General features: G+C 38.4%; 1 protein-coding gene, 1 long non-coding RNA gene and 1 pseudogene across 3 annotated transcripts in view; 2 read left to right on the forward strand and 1 right to left on the reverse strand.

Moving 5' to 3' along the window:
* Nucleotides 1–51: 51 nt before the first annotated feature.
* The window catches only part of LOC130494557 (RNA polymerase II C-terminal domain phosphatase-like 1), a 22,282-nt gene continuing 9,805 nt past the window's right edge, over nucleotides 52–12,528 (reverse strand). The window contains exons 1-18 of one of the 2 annotated variants that reach the window (XM_018626430.2): nucleotides 5,026–5,431; nucleotides 4,608–4,939; nucleotides 3,990–4,466; nucleotides 3,704–3,914; nucleotides 3,458–3,615; nucleotides 3,271–3,338; nucleotides 3,049–3,154; nucleotides 2,900–2,983; nucleotides 2,235–2,825; nucleotides 2,099–2,162; nucleotides 1,889–2,016; nucleotides 1,746–1,799; nucleotides 1,533–1,629; nucleotides 1,163–1,380; nucleotides 1,006–1,092; nucleotides 819–884; nucleotides 673–740; nucleotides 52–589 (exon numbers count right to left, since the gene is read on the reverse strand). In XM_018626430.2, coding sequence (XP_018481932.1) covers nucleotides 514–589; nucleotides 673–740; nucleotides 819–884; nucleotides 1,006–1,092; nucleotides 1,163–1,380; nucleotides 1,533–1,629; nucleotides 1,746–1,799; nucleotides 1,889–2,016; nucleotides 2,099–2,162; nucleotides 2,235–2,825; nucleotides 2,900–2,983; nucleotides 3,049–3,154; nucleotides 3,271–3,338; nucleotides 3,458–3,615; nucleotides 3,704–3,914; nucleotides 3,990–4,466; nucleotides 4,608–4,916 — 2,862 coding nt within the window. In that variant the 5' untranslated portion in view covers nucleotides 4,917–4,939; nucleotides 5,026–5,431 and the 3' untranslated portion in view covers nucleotides 52–513. Of the gene's footprint in view, nucleotides 590–672; nucleotides 741–818; nucleotides 885–1,005; nucleotides 1,093–1,162; nucleotides 1,381–1,532; nucleotides 1,630–1,745; nucleotides 1,800–1,888; nucleotides 2,017–2,098; nucleotides 2,163–2,234; nucleotides 2,826–2,899; nucleotides 2,984–3,048; nucleotides 3,155–3,270; nucleotides 3,339–3,457; nucleotides 3,616–3,703; nucleotides 3,915–3,989; nucleotides 4,467–4,607; nucleotides 4,940–5,025; nucleotides 5,432–12,528 lie in introns of those variants that run through there. The other variant, XM_057009045.1, reaches the window with a different exon arrangement.
* LOC108852960 (uncharacterized) lies at nucleotides 5,995–7,896 on the forward strand. The gene is made up of 6 exons (XR_001949635.2): nucleotides 5,995–6,102; nucleotides 6,382–6,464; nucleotides 6,552–6,638; nucleotides 6,732–6,850; nucleotides 7,204–7,487; nucleotides 7,584–7,896. It is a non-coding gene; the product is annotated as an uncharacterized LOC108852960 (long non-coding RNA).
* On the forward strand, nucleotides 9,697–12,522 carry LOC130511674 (subtilisin-like protease SBT3.13; annotated as a pseudogene).

A 12,528-nucleotide genomic window follows, 5' to 3' on the forward strand; every position in this document is an offset into this window, starting at 1 on the left:
ATTGTAACTTTTCCCTCTCATATAATATCATAAATAATGTTTGCAATCCAGTTAACAGCACAGTAAAAAATAACATTATAACATCAACAACTTCTCAAGTGTTTTGAACAAAAAAAAAGAGAAAAAACATCAACAACTTAGTGTCTGAGTGAGAACAGGGAGTGTTGTAGAACAGCAAAAACAACAAACTAACTTTACTGGTTTTTTTTCTATCAAGTAACTTACAGTCTGAGAAGAAGCCAAAAGTGCATGCTTACGTCTTGTCTGCATTAGTATTCGGTGTTCCCAAGACGTTGCTTCGACTCAGAGTTTCTGATAGATTTATACAAAAAATCTTGATTTGCCATACATGTTACAACAAGAGAGACGTAGAGCAGAATCTCTCTCTCACTCTCTTCATGTCTGGTTCATCGTTTACTTGTCAAAGAATCTGTCGTGGTAGTAGCTGGTAGTTGCTTTTCGCAAGAGACAATGGGAACTAGTGCAGAATGTGCTTTGTAACTTGATCTTCGTTTAAGAATATCTTCCTGAAGATGGCATCCGTTGAAAGTTTGGCTTTAGACGCTTGTTTGACATCCCACCGAACGATCTAAAACATCAACACAAAACCGATTGCTATATATATAAATATGCAAAAACAATTATTAACAATTAAAGATAGAAACAACAAACCGTGGAGATCCTTGTCGTCTATGCAAAGGAGGCATTGATCTCATACTAAACAGTGCTCTCTCAGCAGCCTAAAGGTACTAAAGAACATCAGACAAACGGAGAACAAGATCAGAATAAACCCTAGGCGTGGTTTTAGTTGGTCTTACCTGCATTCTAGCTTCGTCCCATGTAGATCCAACTCCTTCCCCTAACACACGCCCATCTATTTCAACCTGAAAACACATTACAAATTGAGAATCAAGAGTTGTCTGAACTTCAGATACCGTAAACCAACTGGAATAGACTGATGGCCGTGAAGAAACATGTCATAATCTTCATATGGGTTGTGCGAACCTGAGCATGCAACTCATCTCTGTGGACCATGTCAGATTGTAGTGGACGCTGAGATTGAAAAGACATCTCCCAACCCTCAGATGCACACTGAAATATTATTTTACAAAGATGAGACAATTGAGCACGCAACAGTATCAAGATTAAAGGAGATAAGTACCAGTTCCCTGAGCGCGGTAATGGAGCCAGTGGGCCTCATGGAGCCTTCTAGTCTTGGATCTGTAGGTCTAGAAGGAACCGGCATCGCTGTTTCATCTCTTGAAAATGGCTGTTTATCTAGCGCGTTTGCATTTCCCATTATCATATTGCCATTAGCGAAAGGGCTAACGTCCCTGTGGCTTGAACCTGGGTCCCCATTTGCACGAGACACATATATATCTGCAAGAAAGTCCCACCCTTATGAGCCGAAGAGACCCGCAGCTTTGTAACACATTTAAGTTCTTACACCATCTGTTGATGTGATATCATAAAGTACCAGCTAAATGTGAAGGTTTAAGTAAAAGACCAAATCATGAGTCAGAACGTCTTACCAGCTAAGTTCTGGATAGAAACTTCAGAAGCCTTGCGCAGGGCTTCTCGTCTCGATTTTCCAATCCCTTCTCCAATTTTTTCACCAGAAAACCAAGCCTTCAAAGAAAAAATGTAGATTAGCATATGATAGTAGCATAGGTTCCCACCAATATTTACTAAAAACATAGTGAAAGCTTGGTGCAAACATATAGGAGTTTAAGAGGTACAAGTACCTCAACAGAGAACCGCAAATCTGTACTAGCAACCAAACCCGGTTTGTAGTCCACCTACAATGTCATGGAAGATATATAAATCAAACTCGCGCATGAAAATATGATGTAATGAGCTAATCATGATGATGATGATAATTACACACCTTAGATCCACATTTAATAGCAATCTGATGTAGAACTTCAGCTGGGTTCTCTGTTGCTGAGACACTTCGTCCAGGAACGAAGTCAAGATCACTGTTTCTTGAAGATTGATTCCAAGATGACTCTTCCCCTAGAGAGTCCACATCCCAAGTCAGCAAATTTATCTTCAGAACCAGATGATACAAGAAGAAAAAAACACACTGATGCCTTACCATAGAAAGGATGAGAGCCTGGTTGATTGTTGTTTGACCGTAACTGTTCATCTCTCCGAAGCGGCTGCAAAATATATAACAGTGAGCACTGGACAGCATAAACCAACAAAAAGTGACGATTACAACTCATTGGTACCTCCTTTGGTAGCCTGCGATTCTCATGAGGCATCCTATCAGATTGAGTAGAATTCTCAATCTTAGGAAAAAAGGATTGATGGCGTGGCCTGTTCAAGCTATCAGAATCCAACGGATATTCTTTGGAGACTGTTCGACGAAGTGGAGCTGGGTCCATCTCCTCCTCAACAGGAAACCAACCATTTCTCGGCTGCACATGTGGAGGTGGAGCTTGAACCTGAGGTGGTCTCGGAGGAAACGGAGGTTCACTTGGAGCAGCATCTCTAGTATCTTGTCCATGTTGCAATATGAGGAGCCTCCTCCTAGTATCTGGATCTAACTCTGATTCAGGCACCTCACCCTCCTCTCTAGCAGGAGAACTCTGCAAGCTTGGTTCTGAAGGAACCAACTGTTTAGCTATTGATGTTGTTGGTTGTTGAAACTGAATACTTGGAAAAGCCATAGCTGATGGCTGTGGTGCTTGTTGCGCGACTGGTGCTGGAACTGGCGCGGAAACAGAAGAAGCAGAAGACATGGGGTACTGAACGGGAGCAGCTATCCTTGGATCTATATTTGCCGCTGGAAGGACAGCTAAAGATCCAGAGATTGCCTCCTGCAAAAAACGGAAAAGTGTATTTAAAACTCTCATCATTGAACAGAACAATGGAGCTTGGAAATGTAACCAACCTTCATTCTTCTCTCTACTTCAGCATCAGCCATCCCGTCAAAACCAAGTGGATCTTTGTTCCCATTTAGACCAGAGGAATCGTCCTATATTGAAAAGAGAATAAGCTACTGGCAAGCCGTTGCAATCATTATCACGAATCACCACTAACCTCTGACACCAAGTAGTGGCTGACATCAGGCGGAGAAGGAATATCGTCAACATCATTCTCGTAAGATATTTGAGCGATCCTTTGTAGCAGACTATCATCAAAATCCCTGTTACCAAGTTCAAATATCATTTCACCGTCAGAATGTACTTAAGGAAGCACACCTTGATTTAGTAGAGATGTCAAGGAAACAAACGTCTATTATCAAAAAAAATTACATCTTACCTGAAAAATCCACCTCTGACACCGCAAGCAACGTTTCTGGTAACGCACAGTATTGGTGTTGCAGCTGACTACAGAAAAGGAAATGAGATAAATGTAACACCATTCATTTAAAAGATTCAAAGACTATGGCTTCTGACGGATTGTGCAATTTCAAATATCAAAATGAACCAAAGTAGAAGATACTTACTTCGGATTGAGGAGAATAGTAGGGAGCAAATGCAGGGACCACATACACTCTCGGCTGATCCTTCTCATCCCAAACTTTCAGTCGATCATCAATCACTAAAGCCATCTTCGGATGGCAGGTTGCATCGAGAAACACATTGAACAATGATTTTTTAAAACCTGTGGTGGTTAATTACAAGGTTGTAAGGAACGACACCATGATAGATAATAAGCAGGTAAAGTTAAAAAAAAAGGAAAAACAAAGTACCAGCTTTCACGCAAACAATGCGAGAGAGCAAGTCATTTGCGTTTATCAAATTCCCTTCTGGATCAAGAAGCCTCCACATCTCTAAAGCGTAATCTCTCTCAGCCATTGTGCAAACATAAACCTCAAAACGCTTGCGCCCTTTTGCTGTCAAATAGCTACGAAGCTCCTCCCACGAAGGCCTCATCCTCACAAGAACACTTGTATCACGCACCTGTGTTGTAAAACATAGAAGTTGAGTCTCAGCCACAAAAGAGTTTGAGAGAGCCAATCTAGACTTTGCACATACCATGGGATTAATGCGAGTCAGGATGATATTTTTCTCTGGGAGCCTTATCAGAGGACGAACAAGAGGCTGATGATTATCAGACAAGGCAGGAACAATCTCAGACTGCACCTTAATCACCTCCCCGTTATCAACAACCAGGTCACTCTCAACATACTGCTTCAACAGAACTTTGTCGTCTTGATAACGCTTCATCTCAGCCACCATAACCGCAATACGCTGCGGGTCCATCTCGTTGCTTATCCTCCTCTGCAACGCCTCGATCTTATCGTCGAACGTCCGCGTGGTATTCGCCACAACAAGGGTCTCATCAAGATCAAAGACAATACCCAGACATCTAAGATTCAGCATGACAAGACAGGAGTCATAAATCCCAGAGGCAACCGTAAACGCCCAGAAACAAGGACGGTCGTTGTTGATATTCTCAGAGTACATGGCAACCAAATGAAGCTCTTCATCACCCAGTGACATTACTGCCGTCTGCAATAACCAAAAGAAAAACCCCAAAAATTACAAATGAGGATAATCTGTAGTGAACATACATAGACACTAAACAACACAAGGAAGCTAAATGATGACCCAAAGTCCCAATCTTTAACTTAAGTAAGGGCATAGTAGTACCTTGTTGTCAGTGAGACAGGAGGAGTAGAGGAGAGTGAGAGGCTCCTGAGGAGGAGAAGAAGCTGGAGCTTCCAGCTTGAAACAAAGTCCACAAGAGGAAACGGTGGTGAGCACTGCGAGAGGAGCACATCTCTCGCTAGGTGGAGAGAAACGGTTAATTCTGATACCAGTCTTGACTTGCTCCATCAAACTCCTCTGTTTCTTCTTATTCCTCTGTACATCGTCTGATGGAGGGTACAACATCATCTCCATTTCACCAACTCTCCCCCCATCTTCATTGTACACTTGTACTCTGTTACTATTATACATAACTTCCCTTTTTTCTCCTCTTTCTGAATCAGAAAAATTTAAAACAGATCAATAGGGATGATGCTAATATTGTGCTTGAAAACTCAAAATTCATTGTCAAAATCTTTACTTTTTTTTTGGGTTTGGTTGGTCCCTTGGCTTGATTGATTGATTGATTGACGAACAAGTCCACACTAATTTCAATTGGATCTGACTTTGTTCTTTAGCAAGATAACAAGAGGAAAGGAAACGAATTTGATTGATGATGGGTTAAGAGAAACAAAAAAAAAGGATGGAACTTTAGTGTTTGTTTTTTCGTTTTTAATCTTTTGTCCCTTAGATCTGTAAGTACGGATGATGGGAAAAAGAAACCCTAATTCTTCTTCGTCTTCTCCAATGATGAATCTGATGTTGTTGATTGGGTGAAATTAGGTATTTTTGCGGCTTTTTTCTTCTTTCAAAGTTCTAATTGCGAGAGGTGGTAGAAACCCTAGATCCAGAGATTGTGTTGAGAATACAACCATTGGGCCTTTCGTCCCTTGAGTTTTTAAAGGGAAAACACGAAGGCATTTTTCTCCAACCATTTATTTTTAATTTATTACTATTTTTATAAATTAATAAATCGCCTTAAATAGTTTTCGTGTCAAACTCGAAATCCTGGTTTCTTTGTTCATACCGGAATGAACCGGAACCAACTTACCAGTTAATCAAATTGTACCAAACCGATCCGTAAATATTGAATACCGTTGTTTGAGAAAGTTTATCAATTTCTTGAATCTTAACTAAACCGTGTTTGCTTGATTAGGAAGAAGATAAAGGCCACATGAGCTCAAACATACTAGCTGATAGAGAAGGTTCGACATCAGCTGATAGACAGAACAAAAGCCCATTTCTTGAAGCCCACACGCAAGTTATCTCAAGGCCCGTTCAACACTCGACTTCAACCTTCTCCATCAGCTAGTATGTTTGAGCTCACGTGGCCTTTACACGTATCCCACTTGGACCTAGCTTCGTTTATCATGCTGGTGACTGGGGGAAACCTCCAGTTGATGAGGTATAAGTTTGTCTATACTGTCCTTTTAATTGTTTTTCCATGCCATTCAGTAACACTTTTTTTTGTTGCTTCTATTTGTGTGTTATGTAGTTTGGGCGTCCATTGTATGGAGATGTCTTTGGCGTGCAGCAGCAAGATCAGTCTAACTATGAGGTAGTGTTTTCACCTCCATTTTTACTCTGTTTTAAAATTCTGTATTCTACGTGGAAGGAACCCAACATAAAGGGCAGTTTGTGCGGTGAAAAACAAGTTGATAGAAACTAGAAGTCTAGAACATATAATAAGCTTCCTGCTGATTTATTTCGACATTGTCATAATTTGTGGTACAAATTTGATGGGAACTAGAACATATAAGCTACCTGCTGAATTATTTTGACATTGTCATAATTTGTGATACAAATGTAATGGGTTGTTATTTTATCATGATCTTAGGATGAGCCTATTGATAAGAGCAAGCACTGGGGTGATTTGTAGGAAGAAGAAGACGGCATGGAATCGGTTGATACATTGTCAAGGTATTGTTTTGCCTTAAACGCTGAGGCGTATTTGTTTGCTTGTTATTATATAATATCCAAGTACTGAATGTTTTTCTCCTTTCTCAGCACTCCAACTAGCATAGAGGCACCGGATGCAATTGAAATTCGTAAGTAGCAGAGAAGAGAAAGGAACCAGATATGCCTCTATATCAAGTAGGGAACCTAATTTTGATTTATGTCAAGCGATATTTCACTGTTAGCTCTTATCGGTTGGTTTTCAATGCTGTTCCTTTTTTTTTTTTAAAGAAAAAACTCTGAAGGTATTTGAAGAAAAGAGAGAGTGTTGCTACTGGAACAGTGTTGGGAACCACACACACGCATGCGTTACTAAAACTGGTACTCAAGACAAGCCGGGAGGGAAAAGGGTGAGCAATCTATGTTTAACTTACTAAAGATTTGTTTACTAAAGGAATTGGTAGACACTTTAAGTATGTCGTTGTCAAATACTTAATTGATATTTCATGGTTGGTTGGAAATGAGGCTAGAAATTTAGAAGTGTTTTGATCTTTTGAGGTTGTTTGGTCAAATTGTCGTGTTAGTTTTGTATTGTCCAAGTCTTGTGTGTGTTTTGAGAATCACCGGTATTTGGTATAGACATTCAGTTATGGTATTTTCTTAATTCTGACGCTTGGTATATTATGCGTTTATTACATCCTCGATTTTTCTGTTTCATTTGATGACAAGCGGCTAGTTTATTCAATTGTGTAAATGTTACCAGGTTGATTTGCTTAAGAGGACAAAAAACAGATCGTGTGGAATATCAGTTTTGCAGCCAGAAGAGCTGGATGCCATGGAGAATGTTTTACATGCCAATTAAGTAGTACGAACCACTACAACATGTGAATTAAAAGCCATTGAAAAACTAATGTTGTTAACTCTACCTTTTTTGGGGGTCAAATTGTTAACTCTACCTACATTTTGATTTTTGGACGGTATGGGGAGGCAAGAGAAGAGGAGAAACTACGCAATAAGACAAAGGAGTTCAGTGACATGGTCGCCGAGGTAATGATTGTACTTGGGATATATACAACTGGTTTAATACCATTGATATGCAAATGCTTTAACCCTTTTTATCTTTACTTGGTGGAATGGTTACAGAACTCGAAGAAAAGGAAGCGTGATAAGGAAAGGAAGAAAAGGAAGGATTTCAAGTTTTGAGGAAAGCTCTTGTCTATCTGTGAATTCTAGATTCTGGAATCTGGACATGTCCTGAGGATGTGTTTTGCTTTACTTAACACTTAACACCGAGAGAGAGGGAGACTGAGGTAGAAAATCTTTTGAGTTTAGAAAATCTAAATACTATGGATTCTAGATATTCTTGTGTTACCTCAAGTCATCACATTCAAAGTCAAAGCCTGAAAAGAACTCAAATAACAAGCCTTTGAATAAGCAAACATCGTTGCTGTTGTTATCGTCCATATATCTTCTTGCCATACTTTGTTCGATGAGGCTCTTAAGTTCCATTGGCATAAAAGAGAGAATATTACAGCCAGAGGTCATTTTTATTGCTAACGAAATTTACATATATTTTTTTCACTGTTACCGTACAATTATTTGAAGAAATGAAACGGCGAAACATGAAAGAATATGACATCCCATTAACAGTACATATTGCCCTACCACTGAGTCACTGACCACCGTGCATGGGCATCATCATGACTTCGCCCTTTCTTTTAAGTTTTAACATTTCTCTTTTTCTTCTTCTCATTCATAAATCCTCTCTTTTTGTTAACTCAGATAAGGGCAAGTAATTTCACCAACCTAAGATTTTTTAAAATTAAAATTCAACATATATTGTTGACACTAAGCTAAATGATTTGATTTTATTTTGTTAATGACATAATCCTCAGTTAACAAAATCGTTTTTTAGACTCGTTAAATTAAAACGAGATGTTTTATATAATCACAATAACGACATTAAATGCTTACAATCAACATATATATTAATAATTTAAATTCTGAAGTATTTTTAGACAGGATGGAAAACTTCCAACTAAAATTCTACCTTTTTAAACCCCCAACTATTAAATGTTTAATGGCTTTAACTTTCCATAAATAAAGTTTTCTTTTCTCAACAGTGATCCATTAAATTAAAATGCAGTGTTTCATTTAATCACAGAAAACGATACAAAATGCTTAAAACTTCTTTTATCATATGGACAATCACGGTTCATTCCCAAATAAAAAAATAAACCATCAAAGATGAGATAAATCAAAAAGTTTTGTTGTTTCTAACTCTATTTTTTCATGTTCATTTATTTATCAAAAATGTGAATTTTGGAATGTTAAGTAACATATGTTATTCATCTCTTCACACTCGAAATATTACCTAAAATTTATCAGAAAAGTAAATTTTAGGTAAAATTTTGAGTGTTAAGAAATGGATAACTTAAAAATCTAAAATTAACTTTTTGATAAATAAATGAACAGGAAATAAAGAACTAGGATTATAAATAACTGAGTTTTTTAAATTTATTTCACTTTTGATGGTTTTTGAAAATGAAGAAAAACCTTATTTTTTATTTGGGGATGAATTGTGACTATCTATCTCATTGATAAAAGGGGTTTTAAGTATCTCGTGTTTACGAAGGATAAAAGCCATTAAAAATTAATAGTTGAAATCTTAAAAACATAAAGTTTTAATTAAGGATTTTCTATCTGATTTAAAGATAGTGGGAGATTTAAATCATTAAAATATAAGTTGATTGTAAGTATTTCATGTTGTTTATGTGATTATGTAAAACGTCGTGGTTCAATTTAACGGATCTCTGTTAAAATGACGACTTTGTAATGGAAGATTAACAGTATTAATGGTTAATAGTTGAAAATTTAAAAACATAAATATTTAGTTGGAGATTTTCTATCTGATCTGAAAGTAGTTGAATGTTTAAATCACTAAAATTCCTAAAACGACTAAATTTTTAGAGGTAAAAAATTCAAAGTTATGATGGGACAGATTTCGGTGTTATAATAATGAATGTTTGTTCTTTTCCAACAATGTAAAAATCGTATCAAAGTGACTTTGTTTTGAATTAGACATTCATCTCAAACCGAACCAAATCGATTTTGTATCTTAAACCAAAACTCCACCACCAACAATGTGCTTGGGTGTGGTGGTGGGGTCATGAACCGTGAGTTGAAACACGTGTGAGATATTATTCTATATATATAATAACCTCAGAGGTTTCTGTCACATACACAGACACTTCTCACTTAAGAAAATGGAGAAGAACAGTTTACACACTTACAAACTTGGGCTTCTGGTCGCATGTTCTTTGGTTCTATTTCTTAACACGGAGCTGAGTTTTCTTGCATCTGCAAAAACCCTAGACAATGATAGCAAGGCATGTAAAGCAAACTGACCTTTCCATATTTTCGAACACCTCTTAAATACTATCACTGCTTTTTATAAATTTTATAATGTTAAATTTAAAATTCAGGTGTACATAGTTTACCTTGGCGAAAGTGAACACGATGATCCCGAACTCGTTACGGCTTCTCATCATGAAATGCTTGAATCACTTCTTGAGAGGTACTTACTAATACTAATATATATTACCGAACTTGTTTTGTTTATACTCTATGTACAGTAGTAGTACAGTGACTGCATATGTTTTTTTTGTCTTTCGTCATTCTATATGTGTCTTCACATAACTTAGGCCCTCTTCTCGTCTTTTATTTTGTCTACTTCTCTCACTTATATCTCTCATTTTATATATATATAGCAAAGAAGACGCACATAACTCGATTATCTACAGCTATCAACATGGATTCTCCGGTTTCGCAGCACTTCTTACTTCTTCCCAAGCAAATAAAATCTCAGGTACTCACCAAAACCCATACTCACACATATCTGTGAAAATTTCATATCTTTGAGCACTGATGATGACTTTGGTTTTCAAACACAGAGCATCCAGAAGTAATCCATGTTATACCAAACCGGATTCTGAAACTGCAAACCACAAGAACTTGGGATCACCTTGGCCTCTCTCAAGTTTCAACTTCTTTTTCTTCCTCTTCATCGACATCTGTAAAAGGTCTTCTTCATGACACCAACATGGGCAGTGAAGCTATCATAGGAGTCATAGATACTGGTCTCTCTCTCTCTCTCTATCTCTATCTCTCTCTATATATATACGTATATATATCATTGTCACGTCATGTATGTATGTATATATAATTAAAGGAATATGGCCAGAGTCAAAGGTATTCAACGATCAAGGCCTTGGACCTATACCTGAGCTTTGGAGAGGAAAATGTGAATCAGGAGAAAAGTTTAACGCCACAATTCATTGCAACAAAAAGCTAATAGGAGCTAAGTACTACGTAAGTGGCCTACTAGCCGAGATGGGAGGAAAATTCAACCGAACCATAATCCAAGATTTCAAATCCAACAGGGATGCAGTCGGTCACGGCACACATACAGCCACGATAGCCGGAGGCTCATTCGTCTCCAATGCAAGCTACTATGGTCTAGCCCGAGGTACTGATAAGTAGCAGTTAAGTTAAGACCAAACCAAGCCAACAAAAAAACTTTTAAAAGTTAAATGGACTTCCAACATAAAACCAATGGAATATAATAAGTGGAGGTAAGGGTTTAATAAGACATTACCTTGTTCCCTTGTCAGGTACGGTCCGAGGTGGTGCTCCTAAGGCCCGGATAGCCTCATACAAGGTGTGTTGGAACGAAGTAGTAATTGGTGGAGGGTGCACAAGCGCTGATATGTGGAAGGCTTTTGATGATGCTATACATGATGGTGTTGATGTTTTGTCTGTTTCTATTGGCGTGAGTATTCCAGAGGATTCAGAGGTTGATAGGCTCGAGTATATAGCGGCTTTTCACGCGGTGAAAAAAGGGATTCCGGTTGTTGCTTCGGCAGGTAACGCTGGGCCTGGTGCTCAGACTGTTGTCAATGTTGCTCCTTGGTTTTTGACCGTTGCTGCTACTACTCTTGACCGGTCTTTTCCTACCAAGATCACTCTTGGGAATAATCAAAACCTTCTTTGTAAGTTTATTTACCAAAACCTAACAGCAAATAGTTTGAAGTTTGGAGCTATTTTAACTTGTTGTTTTTTGTTGGTGTGTCTATAACTAGGCTGAATCTCTGTACACTGGACCGGAGATTTCGACCGGTTTAGCCTTCCTGGACTTGGACAGTGATGATGATGTTGATGTGAAGGGTAAAACAGTTCTTGTTTTCGATAATACCACTCTGTCTCCAATTGCAGGGAAAGGTGTAGCAGGAGTCATCTTAGCCATAAAGCCTATAGATCTTCTTGAACGATGCCATGCTTTTCCTTGCATTTTTGCAGATTACGAGCTTGGAACCGACATTTTACAATACATATGTACCACCAGGTCCTCTATCTCAAAAACACATAAACTGTTTATGGAGTGTTATCTCTTTTTCTACGAACATCATCATTGATTCCCACGTCTAACCTCAGATCGCCCACGGTGAGAATCAGCCCGGCTACGACATTAACTGGTCCACCTGCAACTACAAAGGTTGCTGCATTCTCATCTAGAGGGCCTAACTCTGTTTCACCAGCCATTCTCAAGGTTACAAATAAAAGACATTGCTTCTCTAGTCTCTATGTTTTACTTCACGAGTTGAAACCTTACTGATCACATTTTACTCTCTACTAGCCTGATATAGCAGCTCCTGGTGTGACCATACTTGCGGCAGTGAGTCCGCTTGATCCTGACGAACACGATGGATTTGGACTCTATTCAGGGACATCTATGTCGACTCCTGTTGTTTCAGGAATCATAGCGCTCCTCAAGTCTCTCCACCCAAACTGGTCTCCTGCTGCAGTTAGATCAGCTTTGGTCACAACAGGTTCTTGCTTAATTAGTTCTTTACTTATGTATTACTGTTTTACAATAAACAGATCGACTAAACTATATATTTTGGAAGCCTGGAGGACAACACCATCTGGAGAACCTATTTTTGCTCAAGGATCAAACAAGATGCTTGCAGATCCATTCGACTATGGAGGCGGACTTGTAAACCCTCAAAGAGCTGCAAAACCAGGACTT

The sequence above is a fragment of the Raphanus sativus genome, chromosome 4, assembly GCF_000801105.2.
Source record: "Raphanus sativus cultivar WK10039 chromosome 4, ASM80110v3, whole genome shotgun sequence".
Taxonomy (NCBI): domain Eukaryota; kingdom Viridiplantae; phylum Streptophyta; class Magnoliopsida; order Brassicales; family Brassicaceae; genus Raphanus; species Raphanus sativus.